Raw genomic sequence first — 24,541 nt, 5'->3', positions numbered from 1 at the left:
TTAGCTTTAATCATTTTACATTAGATAGTTCTGTTCTTTGGCACTAATAAGTTTTGAATTTCTGTGTTTGTAGAAACCCCATAGGCAGAGGCTGCTGCTTTGGTTAAAACAACCAACCTTTATCTTGGATCATTGCATTAGCTCTGTTAACCCTCTGACTGCAATATTCTGTCTCTTCCATATCAATCCTGTGGAAGCCAAGTTGTTCATACTCTGAGGCTCTTGTAATCTGTGTAATCCTTAATGTACTGCCATATTCTGTTGTTTGGGTGTGTGTTAGCATGCAAGAAAAGGTAGTCCTGGGGCTACAATATCAGATCGTATCCTGATACTTTGAGTTAGTTCTCCAGGGGCACTATTATTATTAGATTACTGAAGCATCATATTTCTGTTTCAAACCAGGTAGTTACCATGCTGTTTGCCTAGAATTTACTTAAGTAAATAAGCTGCTGAGAGATGTCATAAAAGGGGTGATTTCACTGATGTGAAATCTACTTAATAACGATAACTTACAGTCAGCGTGGTTTTCTTGAAACAGTGGAAATAAACTGAAGATTAAAGAAATAGCTCTGCTTTATGTTTTTCAAGAATTTAGGTAAATTTATGTGTGTTTTTTTCATGTTTGTAAGTGGATAGTAATGCTACAGTAATCTTTTGTGCAAATTAGTGTTTTATGGAAAGTATGCAAGTTAATATGCTTTGAATTCAGCTGTAATGACGTTTAAATTCATTTTAACAGCAAATATTTTTTTTCCTAGGTAAAAAGAAATGGAAGAAAACGTGCTGTCTCCCATCCTTCGTGATTTTCCTGTTCATATTGTCTTGTGTTGTTTCTGCAATTGCCCTGCTGGCAATTTTTAATGTAGAACCAACAAACATGACTGTGAACGTTATTCTTATAACAGTTACATGTGTTGTTGGTTTGGCTTTTATCTTGAATTGTCGCACTTGGTGGCAAGTGATGGATTCAGTTTTGAATTCTCAAAGAAAACGTCTTCACAATGCTGCCTCCAAGCTTCACAAGTTGAAAAGCGAGGGATTCATGAAGGTAAGCATATATATGAATTAATCATCAAAAGAAGTGAAATGAACCCCCCAAACCTGTAGCCTTCTTAAGATGGGGTACTGTTAATTTCATTACGCCAAATTTCTCAACGTTGAAATGAGCCTTTTTTTTTAGGAAGGAACACTTCTGGTCCACTTGTTAAACTTAATGATCTAATGTTAGTGACCTGAGGTGATTTGCCCAGTCAGCTGGGAGTGTTAAATTTGGATTATGTTTTCAGGAGGAAAGCATTATGAAAACAACTGTTCTAAATGATTAGTATTTAATAGAAGCTAACTTTAGATTGTAAGATTAGAAAGAATAACTTCTTAAATATTCTGAAGCCAAATAGGCTTGAAGAACCAAGCCTAATTGGCTGGCTGGCTGTAAGACCTCTTTACCAGGAACGGAATGGTAGCACTGAAAGAACATTGATTCTGAAATGGTTCACCTATTTCTTGATAAATGATAGAAAATAATACTGTTTTTCAGGGTTGCATCTAAACTACGTCCATCAGACTGTCATGAAATATCCTGTGTGCTCCTATTTGAAAATAAATTTTAGTATCCTGTTGGTTAACTCCACAGATTACAGCTGAAGTGTTGTATAACAATGTATTGTGTGAATCTTTGTGTAGCACAGAAGACCTCATCTGTGTACTGCTACTGTGCTTCCTGAGAATTTTTTGTTTTGAATTGTATTCATCTTGCATTGCTTCAGACATTTAAAAGTTGTGTTTCTCCTTTGCAATCCAATTAGAGAGATGGGCATTTCTGGGGAGTTACTCATGTGACATCTCTTTTTAATGTGTGCATTCAAGATAAAGCTAGGGGAGAATCGATTTAAATGTGTAGCTGGTAATTGCAAAAATAAAAGCAGATGAATTCCACCTTTGTTTCTGTATTAGGGCTAGTTGTTACATGTCTAACTTGATGTTCAAAACATTAGACAAAAATGAAAAAAAAAAAACAACTTTCAGATTTTATATATATATATATATATATACACACATACTGAATAGGAGTGACTGAGCCTGACAGTAATAGTACAGTTAGTTTGGATGGAAGGCAGATAATTTTATTGTACTTCTTATGCAAAGCAGTTGGGGGGGGTTAGCTGAAACTACAAATAATCTTTTGCTTACTCTGGAAAAATTGATTTACATAGCATAAATATTACTTTAAATAAAATGACTGTAATGTAATTTAAGAATAATTTATGTTGAGGTAGAATATGCTGTTCGGCTGTACATTTCTGTGCAAATAGAAAATAAAATTTTGGGAGTGATATTTTAGGACAGTTGTACTTCGAGGGGAGAGTTCAGTATTTTTAAGCATTAATTTTTGTAATCTTACTTTAGTATTTTTGTGGCAGTTAGCAATTGCAAAAGGAATCATATACGTTTTTATGAGGTTCAAGTATTATAAAGATGTTCTTTTCTTTTCTTTTTTTTTTTTTTAGGTGCTGAAATGTGAAGTAGAGCTAATGGCCAAAATGGCAAAAACCATTGACGGCTTCACTCAGAATCAGACAAGGCTTGTTGTAATTATTGATGGATTGGATGCTTGTGAACAGGACAAAGTCTTACAGATGCTTGATACTGTGAGTTAGATCGCTTTATAGAGATGATCTCTGGCTTTATCTCTTCCATAGATAGACTCAGATGCATCCAGCTATTATGTATTTTCTGCAGATGGAAAGCATGTATATAGAGTTTGTGTTGTATTGGTCTTTTTTTCACACTTGTGTATGCTGGCATAGCTATAACACTAAGAGCAATGGCTTTCAGAAATCGGAAATTAAATCACAGCACTAGACATGTTAATTTGCTAAATATTTTCAAATCAACAGGTGTACATTATTGAAAATTAGTATCCTATTGAAACAAACTTAGATTGTTTGGAGAGGTTTGTCATACTTACTTTCAAAGTACTTCAGGTGAAAAATACTTAAATGCTAAATATTTGAGGGGGACGGAAGGGGCCTATGACATCCACCCGTAATATTTTCTTGGTAATGACTTCTACTTTAAGTACTTTTGCTGATGTGTTAAGTATGTTTATTTCTAATTCTGTACGAGTACCTAACATTAGATGTCAGTTATTCCAATATGAGATATCTTTGTGCATCCATTGTCCTTTCAAGTTTATAACTAGGACAGAGTGAATATAACGTGTTGAGTCAGATGTTCAAATGATCCAGTTACTAACAAGGCTTACTGTCTACTTTCTTACAGGTGCGAGTCTTGTTTTCCAAAGGCCCATTTATTGCTATTTTTGCAAGTGACCCACACATCATAATAAAGGCTATTAACCAGAATCTCAACAGTGTTCTACGGGATTCTAACATAAATGGACATGATTACATGCGAAATATAGTCCATCTGCCTGTTTTTCTAAATAGCCGAGGGCTCAGTAATGCGAAAAAGCTGATGGTAGCTTCAACAACCAATGGAGATGTTCCTTATACAGATAATGCAGGTAAAGTTACCCAGGAGGATGGTACGAAAGTTACAAAACCAGCGATAAAATCCGTTTCCTGGAACAAACTATTTAAAAAATTGGTAGATCATTAATGTTACTTCATAGTCAAATATATGTGAATGGAGAAAATGCTTTTTTTGTCCCCTCTGACAGGGTTGCATGAAGAGGTTGACAGAAGAGTTTCTCAGAACAGCCTTGGAGAGATGACCAAACTTGGTAGCAAAACTGCTCTCAATAGGCGGGTGAGAGAGATTTTATACTAAAACGGCTAATACTAGTAATACTTCTTTTTTTCACCTCATGTTTCTTTAATGCATTTACTGGTGTCAACTTTGAAGACTTATCAAACCATTCATGTGAAATTAATACATGATACATTAATACATGAACACATTTTCCTACATGATCCATGTAGGAAAAGTACATTTTTAAATCAGTAGACTGATGCTGCCTCAAAGAGGATAAATATATATAGATATCACGTATATCTTTAGAAAGGTTTTAACTTTATTGTAAAGTAAAATTCAGTTAATTTAGAGTACATAGAAGTTCTTGATACTGATCAGTATTCCTTTCTTTTTTTTCTGTAAGGATACTTATCGAAGACGGCAGATGCAACGTACCATTACCCGCCAAATGTCTTTTGATTTGACAAAGCTTTTGGTTACAGAGGATTGGTTCAGTGATATCAGTCCTCAGACCATGAGAAGATTACTAAATATAGTTTCAGTGACAGGTAAGTGTGGCCCATAATTTTTTTGCTGTGAAAAGCCAATATCAGCTTTCTAGGAATGATCAAATTCTGTCGTTTTCGGTGTTCCAGGCTTTGTATTCTGAATGTTTATGAGTAGGTTGTAGACCCTTGTAGAAAATTACCTTTGTTCACACTAGTGAAACAAATAATATTAACAGTTTCTAAGACTAATTGGAAAATGTAAGGGATACACAGATCTATCAGGTGTATTGTCCTTAAAACTTCAGAATATTTTAATACTATTTAACTTGCATATTTAGTATAATAAGTTACGTTCATTAGATAGGTTAGGATCCAAACAGGTAGGTTAATTAAGGAGAACATCTTGCCCCTGGTAAACAAACTTCATAGCTCATAAAATTGAGTAGCATAGTAATTGAGCAGACAGTAAATGGTTATTCTTCTACTTAGAGCTGAGTTCTGTGAAAGCACAGTTAGCATTTTTAAGATTTGAAATAGCTAAGAGAAAAAACGTTGCATTTACTGCACATATGTTTGCCTTTGTTTTCTTTTTTTCTCTGCATCTAATCTTACAGCAATTGTAGCTTTCCCACTGGCCCCTGAGATATCAGTGGTGTTCTAGGGTCAACTGTTGTACCTTTGAGCTCTTCTATAACATTGATTCTAGTTACAGATTCCTATGCCTCATTTTAGAGGGGGTCTTGAAAGATTATGTTAATCCTACTGCCTACAGCTCCTCTGCTGCAGAACTCTTACCTTGAATAAAATAGTTTACTTGTTTTTATGCCATTTCAACTCTTTTAATTTGAGGACCTGGTCTTATGGTAAAAGACCTCACTAAATGATGAGTAGTATTGCACTGTACAGCTGGAGAACAAAGTGAATAATAGTGTGCTTTGAAGGCGAAGAGCACTGCTCTATTTGAACATTAATCAAATTATCATAAGCTCTAGCGTATGTTGATGAAAATAGAATTTCTAAAAGTTCTTACTTCAGTATGCCTAATGAAATTTGATTGCTAGGAAGACTATGATCCAATTCTATCCTACCTACCTTATATTAGCAATAAAAGGTTATATTAAATGACCTGTCTTTTTAGATTAATACTTAATGCTTAAATAATCTCTTAAATTTCTAATGAGAGCTGAATCATTTGAGGGAGAATTTTAGTAATAAAACTTTAACAGGTGTGAAAATACTGCAATTCTCTGCATGCGTATTAAGCATGGGTTCAACAGATTCAGCATTAAGTTCGACATCGGGTGATTGTAGCTGTATTGCCTGTGCTGGGTACAGGTCAGAAATCACCCTGTCACCATTGCATGGCACATAGCTGGAGCTAATAAACTTGCTGCAGCTATTGCGGGTCTCACGTAGGGTGTTTGTTTTACCAGTGGGTGCACAGAGTAATGATCCAAGCCAAACTTGAACTGATTCTCGCTGATTTATTTAGCTGCAGAAACTTGCTACAGCAATATCAGTGCTGCATCCAGTGCCCATTTTAACACTGCATTCGAGAGAACAAAATTTCCTGATTGGTGGAACTGGTTCAGGTCTGATGTAGACTTGAGGTGATCTTCTCTGTGGGAAGTATGACACAAAGACGCAGTTGTATGTCTGTGAGCTGAGCTTCAGCTCTGTCCAACCAGCTTGCATAACACAGAGTTGCTGGCTGTCTCTGAAGTTGCATTCCCAGTGCTTGCATTGTTCAGAGAAATTGTCTGAATATCTCAATTATAATAATATATTATTATAATTGAGATATTAAGATGATAATATAATTGAGATATTGTCTTAATATCTCAGTTGTAATAATATAATCTTAATATCTCAATTTATATACAATTTCTCTGAAATATCCCTACGCTCAGATTATAAAGAATTGAATGTAACTGCTGTTCTAAAATAAGTAAAAATAAAAAAAAACCAACAAACCAAAACAAAAAAAAACTATGGCTTGTTTTCTGTTCCATTAATTTAATGCTAATATAATTGATAGAAGAATGTTAATGGCTTTTTTTTCCTGTTGATCTTTGTATCTAGTGATGACTTACGTGAAAACAGACCTTTCAAAAGGGAAAGTGTTAAAAAAAAAAAAAAAAAGCACCAACCTTCCTGTGTTTTTTTCCTGCTTTCTTGTTGTATTAGGTCGCTTATTGAGAGCTAATCAGATCACGTTCAATTGGGATAGGCTGGCCAGTTGGATCAATCTCACAGAGCAGTGGCCGTACAGAACATCGTGGCTCATACTGCATCTTGAAGAGACTGAAGGTGTTCCAGATCAGCTGACTTTGAAAACCATATATGAGAGGTAGGTGTTATTCTGATAATAGTATGTACTTTCAATTATTAAAATAATCATTACTAATGTTTATTGGAATAGCATGGCTTTCCAACAGCTACCAAGTTGTAATCTAGAATTTGTACAGTCTTACTCTCTTCTGTTAACTTCTGGCAACTTTTAAAATGACTTTCATTGCTATGTAACACACCACGTAAAGATGTATGCTTTATATTAAAAGCAAAGAAAAATATATTGGAATTCTTTTATGGATAGCTGGCTGTGCTTCTGTTTCATGATACAATTTTCATCTTTACCATGGTCAGGACAGAAGTTTTTTCTAGTTAGAAATCAGAATCTGAACTGAGTTCTATAGACTGTCTTTACTGGTAAAGATCTCTGGAGTTTCAGTGCTCTCGAAGTGTGCTTGAGGATATAGCAGTGCCTTTTGCCGCAGCTAAGAAATATGCGGGTTAAACATGGCTTTCTTTCTTGGTTGCTGATAGAGTTGCTGTCCATAAGTGCTATCCAGGTGTTGCAGCTGAGAGGAAGTGGTGCCTGTGTTGCCAGTGAATGCGCCTCTCTAGAACCTGGCTGCTTTTAAGAAAGGAAACGTGAATTGTGGCAAATGACTTGGTGACAGGAGGAGGAATAAAAAGAGAGAATGTGGCTGGGAGTTAGGCCCTTTGGGGGGCAGGGGTGGATGCAGAATCTGAGGATTAAAGTCAGTGAAAGGAAGTCGAATTTGACTTTAACACATTTCTGAGATAAGCTGAAATGGTTGTTGTGGTTTAACCCGGCCGGCAGCTAAACACCACACAGCCGTTCGCTCACCCTCCCCCCTCCCTCTCTGGGATGGGGGAGAGAAACGGGAAAGTGAAGCTGGTGAGTTGAGATAAAGACAGTTTATTAAGACAGGAATATAATAATAACAATAATAATAATAATAGCGATAATGATAATAGTATTAATAATAATAATGTGTAAGAAAACAAGTGATGCACAATGCAATTGCTCACCACCCGCTGACCGATGCCCAGCCTATTCCCGAGCAGCCGGCCCCCCCACCCCGGCCAGCCACCCCTATATATTGTTTAGCATGACGTCAGATGGTATGGAATACCCCTTTGGCCAGTTTGGGTCAGCTGTCCTGGGTCTGTCCCCTCCCAGCTCCTGCTGCACCCCCAGCCTGCTCGCTGGCAGGACAGAGCGAGAAGCCGAAAAGTCCTTGGCCTGGTGTAAACACTGCTCTGCAACAATTAAAACATCAGCATGTTATCAGCGCTCTTCTCATCCTAATCCAAAACATAGCACCCTACCAGCTACTATGAGGAAAAATTAACTCTGTCCTAACTGGAACCAGGACAATGGTTGAGGTAAAGAGGGAAGACTGGGACTGACTGAAGAAGTTGCCAGAAAATCCGGAGACTTTTTTGTCCAAGTTTATTCTCCTTTGCATTCCTTCCCTGGACACTGCAAATTTTGGGAAGGTGCCCTGGGCTTAGAGCTGAGGAATGGGAGAAGATGAATTGGATGAGGGTCTGGGTTGGGCTGGAAATGGTTGAAGTGTTATGACAATAGAACTAGAATTGATTGGGAAAGAAGGCTGGGATGGTTTGTGTTGGGAAATGCAGTCAGAGAACCCAGAAGGAAGAGGGACAAGGGGGAACTGGTCATGATGAGGCTGAGGACTGAAGATGGATGAAGGCATGTAGTAGACTGGAGTGGCTTTAGGTTGAAGGTGTTGGTGATGAAATACCAAACTTAAGAGGTAAATAAGTGATGATTTAAAAACAAACAAACCCACTTTCCTCTAGAGAATGAATCCACAGTTTCTAGGTCTTGCATTTTCTCTGTGAGTGTAAGGTACCTGAGAAAATGTACTGATTGAAATATGGGGTTCATAAGGCTAGTGTCAGAACTATTTATGTGATCCAGGTGAGTACAATAATTAAGAATCCCTTTCCTCTCATACTCTCCAGTACCCCTGCTGTAGATATTTCTAACTTTATTTAGATTTGCTGTATGGCACGTTTTATAATTTTGTATTTTCATTGTTTATCCAACTATGCTTTCTTACTTAAATGCAGACTGCATCCTTGTCTGGTCTTATTGCTACTAGTCAATGAACCAAGTTCATTGACATTGTTTTTTAGCTATCAGAATCATGTCTGGGGCTGAGCAAACAACTTAATTTTAAGGACAGTTCCTTCCCCCTGCCCCTAATGATTTTTAATTCCAGATCAGTCAGTATGAGAGAAATACATAGGACTACGGATAAGGCCTTGTTTTGTCTTTAAAACTATGGAAAATAGGAAAACCTCAATTGTCTTTCCTTTTAAAGTTATTAAACAGTTTTACACTAAGCCATTTTAGGGCCAAACGAACAGGTGATTTTGTCCTGAGGAAGAAATACAGTCTGTGCCACTATTTCTGAAGGACCTTAACATTATATCTAAGCAAAAACTTTTTATGGATACAGATTCTTTCCTTTATTTTTTTTCTTCATTCGCTGCTGCCATTTATTGCTTAAGGCAAGAGGGTAATCAGCATTGTCAGGTAGTTTACCTGCTGAGGTTTTTTTTAGAATGATTTTTCTAGTCACATGCAATTTAGTCTCTGTTTTACAATCCAATTTGTACCAGTACACAGTAAACATGGGAGATTCTTACTCTGAAATAAATATGTAAGCACTCCCTTTCCAGTAATGCTAAATTCCAGTTATTTCTGTTTATTTCTTCACCCTGCTGACGGGCTGTATACAGTTGCTTAGCTCTCTTACTTGGGATCTTAATCCTTTCATCATATTGGGTTCTCCTGTAGTGATGTCTCTTGTACTTAGTATGTTGGGACATTGTCAATCTTCTGCTATGTACAATAATACTCTTCTTTCACCAGAGAGCCTTTACATGCTAGCTACAAAGGTATACCTGGAATTAGTTTGTGGGGCTCATTACTGCCTTTTGATTATTAGCAACAGCAGTAATGAATCACTTTGGAGTGATCAAAGTCCAACGCTGTCTACAAGATATACCAATGTGTATGTGGTTTCTGATGAGCCAAAGAAGTATGAGAGAGCTGAATTATTCTCAGAAACAGGTAGTACAAGTCATTCCAATATAAACTAATGTTAAATTTGTGGTAAACCACCCTGAGGAGAAGGAAAGGACAGTCATGACTGAAGGTGAAGGACTTATTCAGGCTGTCGATTGTTTGTTGTTAGTAGAGAGACTTGAATGGCTGGTACTCAGTGCCAACTGGAGTGTGTCAGGATTCATTAGTTCAGGCGTGGAGGGGTTGCATGAGTCCTCTTGTGCTGTTTTGCCTCTTGCTGCGTAGGTTGTGTTTGGAAGTAGTATAGCCACTGGAGTAGCTTGCCAATGCATTACATAAACATTAATCAACTTTTAAATCCATTTATAGTGTATAGAGGATCTGTAACGTGAAGAACCCTGTACCATACAGTGGAACAGGGAAGGTAATGATCATCTTCAGGTAATGCTTGTTTGTATTGGTATCTGCAACACCAGGAAAGCAAGGGAAAGGCCAAGAAGACCTATATTCAGGATCCTCTTCTGCAAAGAAATACCAACAGGACAATTTGATATGGAAATAATAAAAACTACAAGGAAGTTGGCTATTTTTAACCAATAAAAAAAAATCATAACATTGCTACATGCTCAGGAAGAGAGGTGATGTCTCTCTCACCCACTTCTGTTGAACCTGTGTAAGGAACTAAATATACAACTCTCCTGATGTAGTGATAAAGCTGAGGTCTCATCTGTCTGATGACTTGGATGATTATATTTACCATATGCTGAGTATGAAAAGGTCTATGAACTCTTTTCCAGGATTATCTGATGCTCTAAAAATTGTTTTATCCAAAATAATCCTTTCTATGTCATTGCTGTTCTTTATCTACTACTGTTTGAAATAATTTGGCTTGAATATCTGCTTCTGTATCAGTTCAAAAGGGGGGTATTTAGTTTAGCTCCTCTTTTAGAACTTCAATTTCTGTTTCCTTAGGTTTTCTAGTTCGTAAAAACAGCTTTCCCATTTGGAGTCTTGTGAATAGATACCAATTTTGATACTTATATAATTTCTGCTCCTGAACTGTGTTCTTGGTACTACTTCTCTGGCTATTATTCTGGAAGGATTTTTTGAGAACATTTCAGTACTTTAGAACAGGATCAAGAATATAACTTGCCTAGTGTTGAATAGCTTGTGTCAGAATACTTCTTGTTGTGATGCTGCAAATTATTCTTTGAGTTTGATGCATTTCTTAATCCTGAGTGTGTGAGGAGAGGGCTCTGCTTGGGCACCTCCTTTTGAGGGTGGCAATTTTGGAGGTTCTGTTAAACCTATAGGAGTCTTCAGCATTTGATCACTTTCTCCATATGAGGAAAATGCTTTAATATTATAGTCACTTTTTTTCAACTTGAATAGTTCCTGTGTTACAGAGCTTATGAGTTGCAAAGCTTCCCTTACAGTCAGAGCTCTTCCTCTGAGCGGCAGATCGTGTGGGGCAGGAGGCTAACCCGACGGATAGATCTGCTATAGGTACCCGCAATTGAAGAGTTGCAACAGATATCTTGTGCCTGCGCGGAGGGTATGACAGGTGGTAATAACATCTTGTTTTACTGCTGTATCTGTGGAAGCAGGTTACGGTCAGCTTTTCAGTGTGCAGTGCAGTCTGTGCTGTAGGGAGTGTGATGCTGTGGGGCTGTGCCGGCAGGTGGCACTAGCAGAATACCTGTCTGCCCCATGCAGCGCTCACAGCTTCTTGTTCGTCTGAGGGTTGTCAGTGTTCATATTTAAAATTAGTGATCTTCTTCACTAGATGCTTTTTCTTTTCCAGTATTATTTCAGAGAACAAGGAGTGCGTTCACAGCATATAAAACTAAAGGAAAAGAATCCAAATGGTCATCAAGCATTAAGAAATGGAAGAATAAAATCAGTGCATACACAGAAGGGAATTAACTGCAAATAAAATACATGATTTTAAATGATCATATGCTATTTTTCCACAGAGGAATCTTGTCTTGTAATATCCAGAACTTAATTTTGTAAACTCTGTAGACAGGTATGTAGCAAAGGGGAGGGCCGCTTTCTGTCACATCTTGCTGTTGTCTCTCGTAGTTCAGTGGAACAGGAAAACTAAAGTAAGGGAACTGAAAGCTGCTCTAGAACTGTGTGTCGGAGTTTGTGTGATGCTGTACTTAGTCACCTCTATCGTACCTTTCACTTGGATGGTATTTGTACCTCTGGAAGATGGCATACGGCTTATGATTCTGTAGGCTGATGTTAGCGAGTGTTGAGTATTGAAAGCTGTGTCTGAAGCTAGTGGGAGCTCTGCTTTCAGTAGCTGAAGTGCTCTGGAAGAAAAAATAAGTATAAAATTTATTGCTAAATAAAAATATCTACATGTCTTTGTTTCGGCTTAAAAAAAAGCTAACTACTATATTATCATGAAGGATTGCTGCAGAAAATAAATTTGCCAGTGCTTTTCTATACTGTGCTGGTGAGTATGGAAGACTATTGATGAGTATGAAAACAGTTCTTCAGGAGTCATATATTTCCTATGTCATACTACTCAGAGATGGGAGATCCTATTGAATGTTGCATGGGCAAGATTTCCCTAAATTGTATAAAACAAAGCAAAACAAAACCCAAGAAAATAAGGCTTCAATTTGCAACACAGGCACATCTCTGTGGACAATCCTTGTGGGCTGGAGTTGCTTAGTTCTCCCTTAGTAACAGGTAGAGGTGCTGGGTTGTAATTTTCCTTTGTTAGAGAGCAGCAAGCACATGTTTTGTAATTGTGTCCAATTTTGAAACTAAAAATGTTGAGTCTGTGTTGAATTTCAGTCCAGATTCTGCAGAAAAATATCTTTAATCTTCTTACTGCCTTAAACTGACTTCTTGTGTGGTCTCATTTCTATCCTCTTACTCTCCAGCTATTGCTGGTCTGGATCTTTATGTTCAGCTTTCCAGTTGGTGTACTGATTAGCACCAGTATTTACTGTCTTGGGTTTATCTGTTCCCTTTTCAAGTAATCTTTCACCAACAGGTTTTTCATGCAGTCTCTTTCCTTGTTAGGTTAGTGTGCCATTTTGATTTCTCATCTATTGTGTTCTCCTTCCCCTTTGGTGTTTAGGTTATTCTGTGGTCATTAGCCGCATGTTTTTCCTGGTCTGATTTCATTGTTTTTACCATTTTATTTATAACTGTAATACGCAGTTAATATTTCTCTGCATTTACGTTGTGCTGAGTTCTCTTCTGTGTTGCTGTGAAGAGTCTCCCTAATGTCAGTTCTGTGGCAAAATGGCACGTAGAAGTTGCAGAAAAAAATGTTTTTAAAACCCTGAGGTGTAATAAAATACTTGGGCATTCTGTAAATGAAGTTGTCAGAGAATTAAGTTGTCAGATTAAAGTAAGTTTCTTTTGAATGTTAGCAACCGATACCTCTCAGACTTGTAAACTGGCCAACCATGGGAATGTGCTCTTGTTTGAAGACTACATAAAATATCCATGACACCAGAATGAATATGAGTGCCAGGTCTAAATAGAGGATATACTGGGAAAAGCCACAGTGGCTTTTGTAGAGAAGATACATTTCAAGAAATCTGAATTCTCAAATGAGTCAGTGAGTATGTAAAGAATGTGATATAATGTTTGGAAATCTTGGAAGTTCTAAATACTCTTAGTTCAGGATCTTGGTTAAAATCATAGAATCGTGAAGGTTGGAAAAGACCTCCAAGATCATCTGGTCCAACCATCCCCCTACCACCAATATCACCCACTAAACCATGTCCCTAATACATGTACAAATATTAAAATTGAGGGTAATAGCAGTCAAGATTGAGGAAAGCAGAAGGGGGAAGCAAAACATAGGAGACTGATGAGAAACTTGCAGATAAGGTTTAGAAAGATAGTACTTGAGCTCTTTGATGTACCTGTAAATTCTTGGACAGAGGGAGAAAATACAACGTGGAGAAAAAATCAGGACAACTGTTTTGTGGAGGGTTGTGAAAGTAGCTATGAGCAAATTGCAGATGCAAGTCGTTGTGGTTATATGTATCATAGCATAGCAGGGAAAATGATCTCATCTGTAATCCTGCTAACGTAGTAATGGGCTGTAAATCTGTACCTAGGAAAGGAATTCACAAATCCGTTGCTGATGATTCTCTGAAAAAAAAAAATATGTTCAGTGCTCAGCAACAGTCAGAAAAGGAAATTGTAGGAATTATTAGCAAAGAAATAAAAGGAAATTATTTTATTAAACAAATCTGTTATGTATCTAAATTCTGAATGCTGGGACTCTAGTCACTGCATTTCAAAAAGGATGTACTAAAGTAGAAGAGATATTACAGAGGATGAGCCCTAGTTTCACTTCATGTTTTTCTGTGAATGTCATCACTGTCCTACTTCCTATGCTGCGAGGAATCCTAGTTTTGCTTTTTCTTGAAAAGAATGTTTTCTCTTCCTTGTTTTGGAGTCTCAAGTTTTCCTAGAGTCTGAGCTGTTTGAGTCATTTCTTTTCCATAGAGACCTTAGTTAATCGTTTCAGTTTGAGCTTCTGAGCCATCTTATGTTGTTTGGTACTTTCTACTGTTTTAGGCTATAGAAAGCAGTGACTTGATTTTGATACCATGTGAATTTAATAGTCTTGATGCTAAAACTGATTGAGAGGGAATATCTTATTTTCCTCATTAAGTTTACTCAGTAAATGAGATGGTCTATATAATATGTAAACATCTTTTCATGTCCTCACCATGGCAAGAACTAAAATCTGTTGTGCTTTGTCTATTGGAGGATGTTCCTAGAAGTCACTGAAGTGATTTTGTAACCATCTTGCCAGTAGGCACTTGTCCTTCTGAACTCTGCAGTTGTTAATGAGAGAGGCTGCATGTGTGAGCTACCCAGTCCTCTTCTAGATACGGTGGCTTTAGCAGCCTTGTCACTTTTTAAGGCTGCTTGCGGCTCAGCTGATTGAAGTCTGTTCCACATGCTAAGGTTTACATAGTTTTAATAAGGTAAGGTTTACACAGGCATGTATATGCTCTTTGAGTTCAAGAGTGCAATTCAGAAAAAGACCAAACAAACTTATAAACACTTGAAAAACTGCACATGTCTAAATTTTTACTCCAGAAGATCCTGCAGCATCTACAGTTCTGCCAGTGTGAATGGCCAGAACTGCTAATGAGGGGCCTAAGTTGAGTCTTGCAGTGTTTTCCTTGCATCTAAAGCCTATTTGGGATCCTTGAGAGACAGTAGCTGTGCTCCTTAAAAAGTGAGCACAAATAAGTAAGTATCTTGAACATTTTAACAACAGGAGGAAAAGATCAAGTTCAGCATACAACACAGCAGCTAAGGCTAATTTAATTCAAAAATACATGTAGCAGGGGAGGAGTGGCAGTGACTATTTTATCTAACATTCTGCGTTTAAAGCAGTTATGCCAGGTGCTGGGGCAGGCTCTATGGCCAGTTGCAGAAACCTTCAGATCCTGGTGAACGTGATGGGTTGCCCAGGCAGGCCTGGACACTACAGTGGAGTGAAATGCCAATTCTCCTTTGAAAGGAAAATGGCAGGGAACAGATTGTGGCCTACCAGGACAATTTAATGACCTGTTTGCTGTGAAGGGCCCCTTGGGTAGGAAGGAAAAAGTCAATGCGAAGTTGATGTTAGTCTGTAAGAATTTCCTCATGGTCATGTCTGGATACCACCGGGGACAGAACATTGACTCAAAAACTTGATAGATCCGTGGTGAGTATTTTCCTCTCTCTCATGCAGATGGGATCTAGGTGACTTATCGTTCTGAATATAATTCTAGCCATTACATGGTGAAACAGTAAGAAATAAAACTGAAAACTGGTGTCTAAGGAGGATGCCCTAAGGGAGACCCTGACTCACTATGTTAGTGCTTGGAGAAGAGTCCTTGTCCCCAGAACTGAACTTACATTTTGTTCGATGACACAGTATTTAGGTATTCACGTGGCCTTCTGCTCAAGCGTTTCCTACCGGCTGGTTTTGATCTTGCTCTGCTTGTCATGAGGGATGTTGTGAGCGACATCTTAACCGTCACTCTTTTCCCAGGCTTTGCTGAAACCGAGCTTTGTGAGGATATTGGCAAGTTGTTGCTGGTCCCAGAATTTCTGTGACATGCCTATTCTTAAACTCGTTACGTTCAAAATATTAGAACATTATAGCTTGGCTCAAGATAGAAGAAACTCTCACAAACCATCTGTTCAGATTAGGAGCTCCACCCTTTACTTAATTTCCTTGAAAACATGCTTCTTGGAAGCTAAGGAAAACTATGGCAATCAAGAATCTTAAGTCTTTGAGTTTGAAAAATGAGATATGTCTTCCAGAATGAGAAAATGGTTGTGCTTTCCTCAGTGCCCTAAGTTGCTGTTGTTTTAACATACAATTCATAAATCGGTCTGGCCGAATTTAACCTCTACAGTATTTGCACATACATAGGCATGCCTACCTATAGTGGATGGCAAATCAATGTGCCAAAGCAAAAAACACCAAATTTAGAAGAGTAACATAATAGCTTTCTTTTACTCAGGATTCTTTTTGTCTGCAGGACTAAAGGATCTAAGCCAGCCATAGCTCACTTAATACTTTTTTAATGGTTTTACAACTGTTGTAACATTCTAAGGAATAATTTGTAGAAGACATCTGCTCTGTCTGATACATAAATCATGGAAAGTATTGGCATTTCTTGTCTTCTTCGGTTCTAGATACTGTCTTTCCAGTTTTAGTATGGGTGTAAGATTTTGCTTTTTTTTTTTTTTCTCCCCAGTCTTTTTATTGAAGTTACCCCTTTTTGGAATTAGCCATAGAAACAGTTACCTCTGCTAATGGTAACCAGAGAAAAACTTAGTCTCTTGTTACTAGACAGTTACTGGACAACTCATCCTCTTTTTCCCCACCCCAGGTTAAATTGGTAAAGACTGATTTAGTAGCAAATCTAACAATGGTTGATTATTGTGAATTTGGAGTTGTATCGCGTGGTTTCACGGGTGCCGTGTTTTACTGATAAGTTCAAATCTTTTGTATGATAAGCCCATGTGAACTAAATCAGGAAGTGACTTGGGTTAAAACACTGCTGTTTTACCTGTAGTTGAATATTGGTACTTCACTGTTTACTACTTCAATTCAAGAAAGTGTATTTACAGTGTACTAAAAATACCACCAAGACATAAATGAAATCAATTTCTTTAATAAAATAATTTCATATCATTTAAAAAAAAAAGGAAAATAGTATTCAGTAGCACTAGTAGTAAAATTTATTTTTCCACATATAAAGGCTCATTTATTTTTATAGCAATTTGATGACACATCTGCTTGCTTTATTCAGCTGAAAAGAAAATGTTGGTTCTTGGTGTTTTGTAAAATTGCTTTGTTAAATTATTTTTGAAATCGTTCAACTTTTAACAAATGACATTTGATACTAACATTGGAAAGCAATTTCAGCTAATTAAGTAGATCCTTCTGTAAACCATTGGAACATTAAGATGACAAACTGTTCATTCAGGATTATTTTAATTGGTACAATTATTGTAATTTTGTTGCAATTATGTGTTGAGCTAAAAGCTTTTGTCTAAATCATTTGAGTTTTTTTGTTAATATACATAAGTAAGAAGAAACGGAGTAAAATAAAAACTGAAGATAAGCATTATCTGTCTACTTTTCCATTACAGTGCTTGATATAAGTATCTACTAAATTATTCTTGTAAAAAGTATGTTACATGTTTTCTGCAAATTTCTAGCGATTAAAAATGAGCAAGATCACTTGAAATGTAACTTTTCTAGAAGGTTATTATATTAATTCCAGTTTTGACACTGTTTAAATACCTTTTAATAGAAAGGGCGAAATTAACTTTTGAGGGATTTGCAACTTGTCTAAAATCTATTGATGTATTAATTTAAGAAGTGTAGCTTTTTAGTCATTATAGAAACCAAAGGTGCCACGTTCATTGCTCTGGCCATAATCTTCCGTGCAATAATCTTTTACCCAGGCCAGGCTTAAATAAATCACTTCTTTTAAGGAGACAATTCATTACTCTTGTAGACCTCACAGTGAGGCATTACCTCTAAATATTTAACCTGCCTTTTGTTTTTTTTCTTAGTTCCCTTTTATTGTCTCGTACTTATAGTGTAGGGCACATAGTTATGTTTCTCATGATGCAAATAGTGTGGTCTCAATATTAATAGACAGCATACCAACTGAGTAGTAGATCATTTCCCAGACTGTGTACTAAACAGACCTGCATCAGGCGTGACGTAACAGAGGCAAAGAGAGTACCAGAGGGCGTGACAAGTAAGAAGGGAGTTCAGATGAGAAGATGCTAGGGATAGAGAAGGAGTGGAGGAAAAGCTGATCAGAACAACACAGGGAGTTCTCCAAAGCTCTTTTGCCTTTTATTTTTATCTTTGTAATAGACTCATAGAATGCTTTGAGTTGTAAGGGACCTTAAAGATCATATGCTTCCACCACCCACCATGGGCAGGGACACCTTCCACTTGACCGGGTTGCCCAAAGCCCCATTCTTCCTCGTCCTATCCTTACACTCCCTGATGAACAGTCCCTCCCCAGCTTTCCTGTAGGTCCCCTTTAGGTACTGGAAGACCTCTCTAAGGTCTCCCCAGAGCCTTCTCTTCTCCAGGCTGAAACAATTCCCTCAGCCTGGCCTCATAGGAGAGGTGTTTGAGCACCGTGGGGGATCCAACCTGGATCCCCCACGGGCAGCAGCTCCTGCCAGGTCACCTGCTCCTGCGTGGTCTCCTCTCCACAGGCTGCAGGTCCGGCCCGGAATCTGCTCCGGCAGGGGTCTTCCACAGGCCGCAGCCTCCGTCGGTGCAGGTCCACCTGCTCCACCGTGGTCTCCTCCACGGGCTGCAGCGTGGAACCCTGCTCCACCGTGGTACTCCATGGGCTGCAGGGGGACAGCCTGCTTCACCATGGTCCTCACCACAGGCCGCAGGGGACTTCTGCTCCGGCGCCTGGAGCACCTCTCCCCCTCCTTCTTCACTGACCTTGGTGCCTGCAGGGCTGTTCCTCACTGCTGTCACTCTCCTGGCTGCTGTGTGGCGCAGCGTTTTTTTCCCCTGTCTTAAATATGCTCTCACAGAGGCACAAAACAACATCACTTATTGGCTCAGCCCTGGTCAGCAGTGGGGTCCTTACCAAACATGGGGCAGCTTCTAGATCTTTCTCACAGAAGCCACCCCTATGGCCCCCTGCTACCAAAACCTTGCCATGTAAACACACTACACTTTCTTGTGCTGGTGGCCCCAAAGCTGAATGCAGGACTCCAGGTGGGGTCTCATGAGAGCAGAGCAGAGGGGACCTCCCTTGCCCTGCTGGCTATGCTTTTTTGATGCAGCCCAGGGTACAGTTGGCTTTCTGGACTGCAAGGGCACATTGCCAGCTCACGTTGAGCTTCTCATCAACCAGCACGCCCAGGTCCTTCTCCTCAGGGCTGCTGTCCATTCTACACCCAGCCTGTATTTTTTCTTATTATTCTGAATTAATTTCCAAATAATTCTTTAAATGCTTACAGAATAGTTTTAATGTGCATTAATGACATCTCTCCCTCTCAAAAAACCAAAGCAAACAAAAAACTTATGTGTATTTCCAATCCCTGTAAACTCTACTGAGTGATATTAGTTTAGGGCAGAACACAGAAGCCTTAATTTCAGCAACACAAGAAATGATTTCTGGAAACAAGTTTTTTATTTTTAGCCATGTAAGTCAATTCATGAGGCTTGTGTACTTTGGGGGGAGTCAAAGTTGGGAAGTAAAATTGGAAATAATATCGCTTTGTGCCTGCTGAACATACTTGTCAAAGTTAGAATGTTTATTCAAAAACTCAGAGTATGAGAAAACATTGTGGGGTAAGATGATAAGCTGTAAATGCATCCTTTAGCTATACACGGCTAGTGGCCTGTGTCTTGTCTCTTAATCTTCAATAAATGCAGTGTATCCGCTTTCTCAGGAAAAACAGGAGATACAATACTTACTTCATATTCTGAAAAAACTTGTCCTATTTCAGTGGTGGAAAAGCATGTGAGCAGTAACGTGGGGTATCAGATTCTTTGGGAGCTGATGGTATTGCTTGCAATGACTTGCTCATGTCACCATGCAATAAATATGTCTCATAGGAAGCTGCTTCAGATAGGCAATGTATGGAGCGGCTCAGGTAATCCAAAGGCTGCGTGAAGAAAGTAAAATGTCTTTGGTCCTAGTTGACTTGAATGTTACTAACCTATTGAAGTTCATGTAGTATTAGTGATTGTACCTTTTTGCCTTCCAATTTTGGATGGTGTTTGCAACAGCTTGATAGATTGGTGTCCTCCTTTCTCTGAGAAGTGGAACTCGTGCTTCTGTGAGTGAGGTGTTTGCCCTGGGCTTCCGGAGGAGGACTGCTCTTTTGCCCAATTCTGAAGTTAAACTGTATGCTATGAGGTAGCCCCAGAAAAGAATCCTGTGCTGGAGACGAGGATGACCCATAGCAATTTCTAATCCTATAGGACCTGCAAATATTTGTTGAAATGCTGAAGTCCTACAGGTGAAGGTCTTGAGAGAAAGAAGCCCTGCATAAAGCCGTGAAGTAGCTTTGTAACTGATTTTCTTTGGAGTAAATGCTGAAAACGGTATTCTCATATTTCACTGGTGTGAATGATCTGGTGGGACTTCTCAGTTAGTGACACATAACTGCTTTTTTGTTTACAGAGCAGTTTTGAGCAGTCTTGAATTCTTCTTTGCTACTCCATTTTGCTGCTTTTCCATTTGTTTAATAAATATATCAATTTCTTAAAATTCTTTTGTCTAGTTGGTTGTGAATGAATTCAGGCAATTGTAGCTGTATTAACATTTTTTTTAATTTTAAAGAGTGCTGAGGTATTCTGGAAAGTTGAATTAAAATCAGACCTTTGTAATATGGATCAGTGGCATCAGCCTTGTAAGGATCAAAATGCTTTTTCTTTCTGAAGTGATCAAAACCAGAGCACTTAGAAGAGGTGCTTCATCTGCTGTTACTTGGCTTGGATACTTAGTTTTGCAAAGAAAGCTTTCCTGAATACCTATGGTAATAGGAGTTTTTAAATAGCTATTGCATCTGTTCAGTGAAGTCTCTGTACTACTTAATATGCACTGAGGGGTTTATAATTTTTGTCTAGATAGCTATGTGAACTATAGCTTCCTTTTTTGCCTTTATTAAAATAAAGCATTGATTCCCTTTTAGTGTTGAGTGCATGATGACTTTTTTTTATTCCTGTTCTTATACAAGCGTGTATGTGAACAAATGTTCTCTTCCAATGTCCAAACTATCTGTTGCAGTTTGAAAAAAATACTTGCAGTTCACTTGCAGCTCTATTCTTAATATAATGATAGTACTTTAAATGTTACAGAGTGTTTTGTGTGAGAGCTTTTAATCCAGAAGAAATAACACCCTTGTGACTGCAGATACCATCGCTTTTCTGAGCAGATCTGAGAAGAACAGGATAAATAACTTCAGAGCGAAGCATTATATTCTTAGTATCAGTTTATTAGATATTAAGAGATCAGATATCTAATTATCAGGTTGTTAAGCATGAAATTTTTATCTTGCATTCCAGAATGGCCCGAATCTTCAAGGTTTATTCTTAGCATCAGACCTATAGGGAAAAAATGTTTTTGTGTCATTCTGAAAGAGAAATGATTTCATTGTTTTAAGCCTTATCTTAAACTATATTGAGAGAAAAACTTAAAAGGCACGTAATAAATAAAACATGACATGCCTTCTGTTTCTCTATCGCTTAATATTTTTAATTAATTAGGTGTGTTGCTTTTTATGGAGTGCAAAAGTTAAATGACTCTTATTTGCCTGGTTACTTGGTGCTGTAAAAAGCTGAGGAAAAAAAGTTTCGGTGTGTGAAGAGGGAACTTGTAGGATGCCTTTGTTTTCACCTTCAGGGGGAGAGGTTTGGGAAGGGCAGGGAGAACGGCCCTTCCAGGTGTGAGGTCTGGCAGAAATCAACCTTCCACCCGCCAGGGAGCATCAGGACAGGTTGAACCACGGGAGGAGGCAAGCTGGGAGGCGAAGGTGATGGCCAGGCAGGCCTCAAGTTGCGCCAGGGGAGGTTTAGGTTAGAAATGAGGAGACATTTCTTCTCAGAAAGAGCAGTCAAGCGTCGAAACAGGTTGCTCAGGAAGGTGGTGGAGTCACTGACCCTGGGGGTGTTTAAGGAGAGGTTGGACGTGGTGCCTGGGGACATGGTTTAGTGGATGACATTGGTGGTAGGGAGATGGTTGGACCAGGTGATCTTGGAAGTCTTTTCCAACCTTAATGATTCTTTAATTCTATTATTCTAAGGCTGCTCAATGCTTCTGTGTTTTGACCACCACCTGGCTTGGTGGTGCAGGGCCACATCCTGGGGTGGTGACCGTCTCCAGCAGCAGATGGTGAAAGGGCCGGCTGTGTCATGTAAAGCCTGACAGCTTAGCATCTTCCTTCAGCCTGTGCCAGCAGCATTCGGTGCTGTAGGACCATGGCGGTCATCTTCTAAGTCAGTCATGGAAATGCAAGATGAACCAAAGCTAGAAAATGTTTAGAGCAAATTCACAGTCTTTCAAATAGGAGATAACATGATTTATCTGTGCATCTTTATAACAAATTATTTTATTGGAGGAAAAAAATCAAGAAATAACCGATTATAACTTTTAATCCACACTGAAAACAGTTTTTAATTTTAATGACTAATAGAAAGGCATGTGGAATGAGTTTTTAAGTTTTACTTCTGTCAACGTAATGTTCCGTTTTGGTCCCATTCCTTGTAATTTCAGGTAGTTTCTAATGGAAGCAGGCACTCAGCAACACTGGTATTTCTTTTGATGTTTCAGATTGAAAGAGTAATTTTTCTGCTTCAGGAAAATCTAGCCCCAAAAGGAGAATAAGGTGTTCACAGCACTTAATTTTTAGATCTGTGTGCTTATATTCCAGCAAAAGCAACTCTTGAAGTTCTTTACCTGCTAAACGTTTTTTTTTTTTTCATTCGAGAAGTACAGGCACCTATGATTTTGGTGGCTTTTTGCCAAAAGATTATCATTTACATAAATATGTCTTGCAAAGACATAGCTTAAGCCGTTGAGCTCAGGAGGTTAGAATGGAGACTTCAATCTGTACACCAGCAGTGCGCTACTGGCTTCTGAACAGTAGCTTTGTTCATCATAGTCAGAACACTGTTCACATTCAGACTTAAGTAGAACTGGCATTAAAATTCAGCTAATTTGTTTCATGTGATTCATCAGCTGTGTGTTTTATTTAAATCTGTGTCACATTCTTTTTCAGCATTCTATTTTCTAGATTTAAGTGTCGAACTAGGCCACTCTTTAACTCTTCGGTCCCTGCCTTAAAAACTGACTTAGTTTAAAACTGGCAAAATGAAAATTCTTGCCTAGAGTACTCAGAGTAAATATGAATAACAGAAATGCATGTTAATGTTCCAGTTTTTAAGATATATGTTGTTTGATTTAAAAACGTGCATTTAAAGTCAGTTTAATTATAATTTGACATAAGGCAAAATGGAAAACCCTAAGGTAGCAGCCAAATATTAATGTAAAATAGACAGTTCTCAGAATTTGAGTGTACAAGTTTTACCTTGATACTGCCCCATGTTAAATTTCTGTCTTTTGACCATTCATTCATTGCTGTGAGGATCGTTTAACTCCTGTTAGATATTTATTTCCTTTTTTAAAAATGCTAATGGAGGATGAACCGTTTCCATTCTTTGAAATTGTAACCTACTTTTGAGTCTCAAGTTTCTCTTTCTACAGAAACTTCACCTTCTGTTCTAGGGCTGGAGCCCTTGAAGCCTTACATATGGTTTATGTGAATAATCTCATAATGTGAATAATCTCAGTGCTATCTGAAGTGCAACTCATAATGTTTTGCAGGATCACAACCTTTGTTAGAATAGACTACACCTGCTTTTATACTTGGTTACTTCTCCAGTGTAGGAGTATGTAATACCATTGTGAATAAAGTTATTTGTAGATGATGCTTGTAACAGCATAGTATAGCAGTAGCCTTCATTTCTTAGGTACATGGTCCATTCAGACTAGGTGTTTTCTTTAATACCTAGTAAAATTGAAAGGAATTGAAAGAAATGTAATGCATCAACAGTCCATCATATTGATCATGTCTGACTGTTTTGTTGTTCTCCTCTGTTACTGTATACGTGTGACTTCTTGCCTTTTAAGGAAGGTGAATAATTTAAAAGCAGGTACTGTTTTCTCTTCTCTTTTACTATGAAATCACTCACTGTTGGATTCTGATTAATGTCTAAGATGCCTGACTGTTCCTGTTGGAAGAGATATTAGTTTAAAAGTTAGAATTTTAATTGTGGAATTTCTAATTTATTTATTAGAGTTTGAATGAATGTTTGAGGTTAATGCGGACACATGCTAGCTTGCCCTTACTTCGGATTTGATTTTACTGATCTATAAATTTCTGATCTGATTTTAGTCTTCTGTATGGCTTCTCTGAGATTTCTCTGCAGCTTGCAGCTAGATCAGACTACTTAGAATTTTGATGGTCTTTTCATATTAGTAAATGCTAAACTGTTCTTTCTGAAGACCATGCAGGTTTTTATAGATTTTCTTCATTTTCCAGCAAACAGGAGAACAGATGCAACTGTACTGGACAGTCTTTTTCCATAGTATTTCACTATGAAAGTCAGACTCTAATGTGGTTTGTTTATAACCTATTGATATTTTTTTCAACCAGAATTTCAAAGAATATCCCAACGACTAAAGATGTTGAACCTCTGCTTGAAATTGATGGAGATATACGGAACTTTGAAGTATTTTTATCTTCCCGAACACCTGTTCTTGTAGCACGTGATGTAAGAACATTTTTGCCATGTACTGTCAACTTAGACCCTAAGCTACGAGAAATCATTGCAGGTGAGTATGCTTTTTCAAATAAATAGAAAGTGACAACTGTATTATTACTTTTCATT

At 38.0% G+C, this 24,541-nt stretch overlaps 1 protein-coding gene across 4 annotated transcripts in view; it reads left to right on the top strand.

Annotated features, from left to right (window-relative positions):
* The window catches only part of KIDINS220 (kinase D interacting substrate 220), a 73,006-nt gene that overhangs the window by 27,215 nt on the left and 21,250 nt on the right, over nucleotides 1-24,541 (top strand). For all 4 annotated transcript variants that reach the window (XM_080585971.1, XM_080585969.1, XM_080585970.1 and 1 more), the window contains 7 exons: nucleotides 759-1,048; nucleotides 2,508-2,648; nucleotides 3,283-3,526; nucleotides 3,683-3,771; nucleotides 4,121-4,265; nucleotides 6,393-6,555; nucleotides 24,307-24,485. In XM_080585971.1, the coding sequence (XP_080442097.1) occupies nucleotides 759-1,048; nucleotides 2,508-2,648; nucleotides 3,283-3,526; nucleotides 3,683-3,771; nucleotides 4,121-4,265; nucleotides 6,393-6,555; nucleotides 24,307-24,485 (1,251 nt within the window). The remainder of the gene's footprint in view (nucleotides 1-758; nucleotides 1,049-2,507; nucleotides 2,649-3,282; nucleotides 3,527-3,682; nucleotides 3,772-4,120; nucleotides 4,266-6,392; nucleotides 6,556-24,306; nucleotides 24,486-24,541) is intronic.

This window comes from Anser brachyrhynchus (genome assembly GCF_964034855.1).
Source record: "Anser brachyrhynchus genome assembly, chromosome: 3".
Classification (NCBI taxonomy): Eukaryota; Metazoa; Chordata; class Aves; order Anseriformes; family Anatidae; genus Anser; species Anser brachyrhynchus.
The sequence above is the reverse complement of the archived record's forward strand: the minus strand, read 5'-3'. Positions and strand labels throughout refer to the sequence as shown.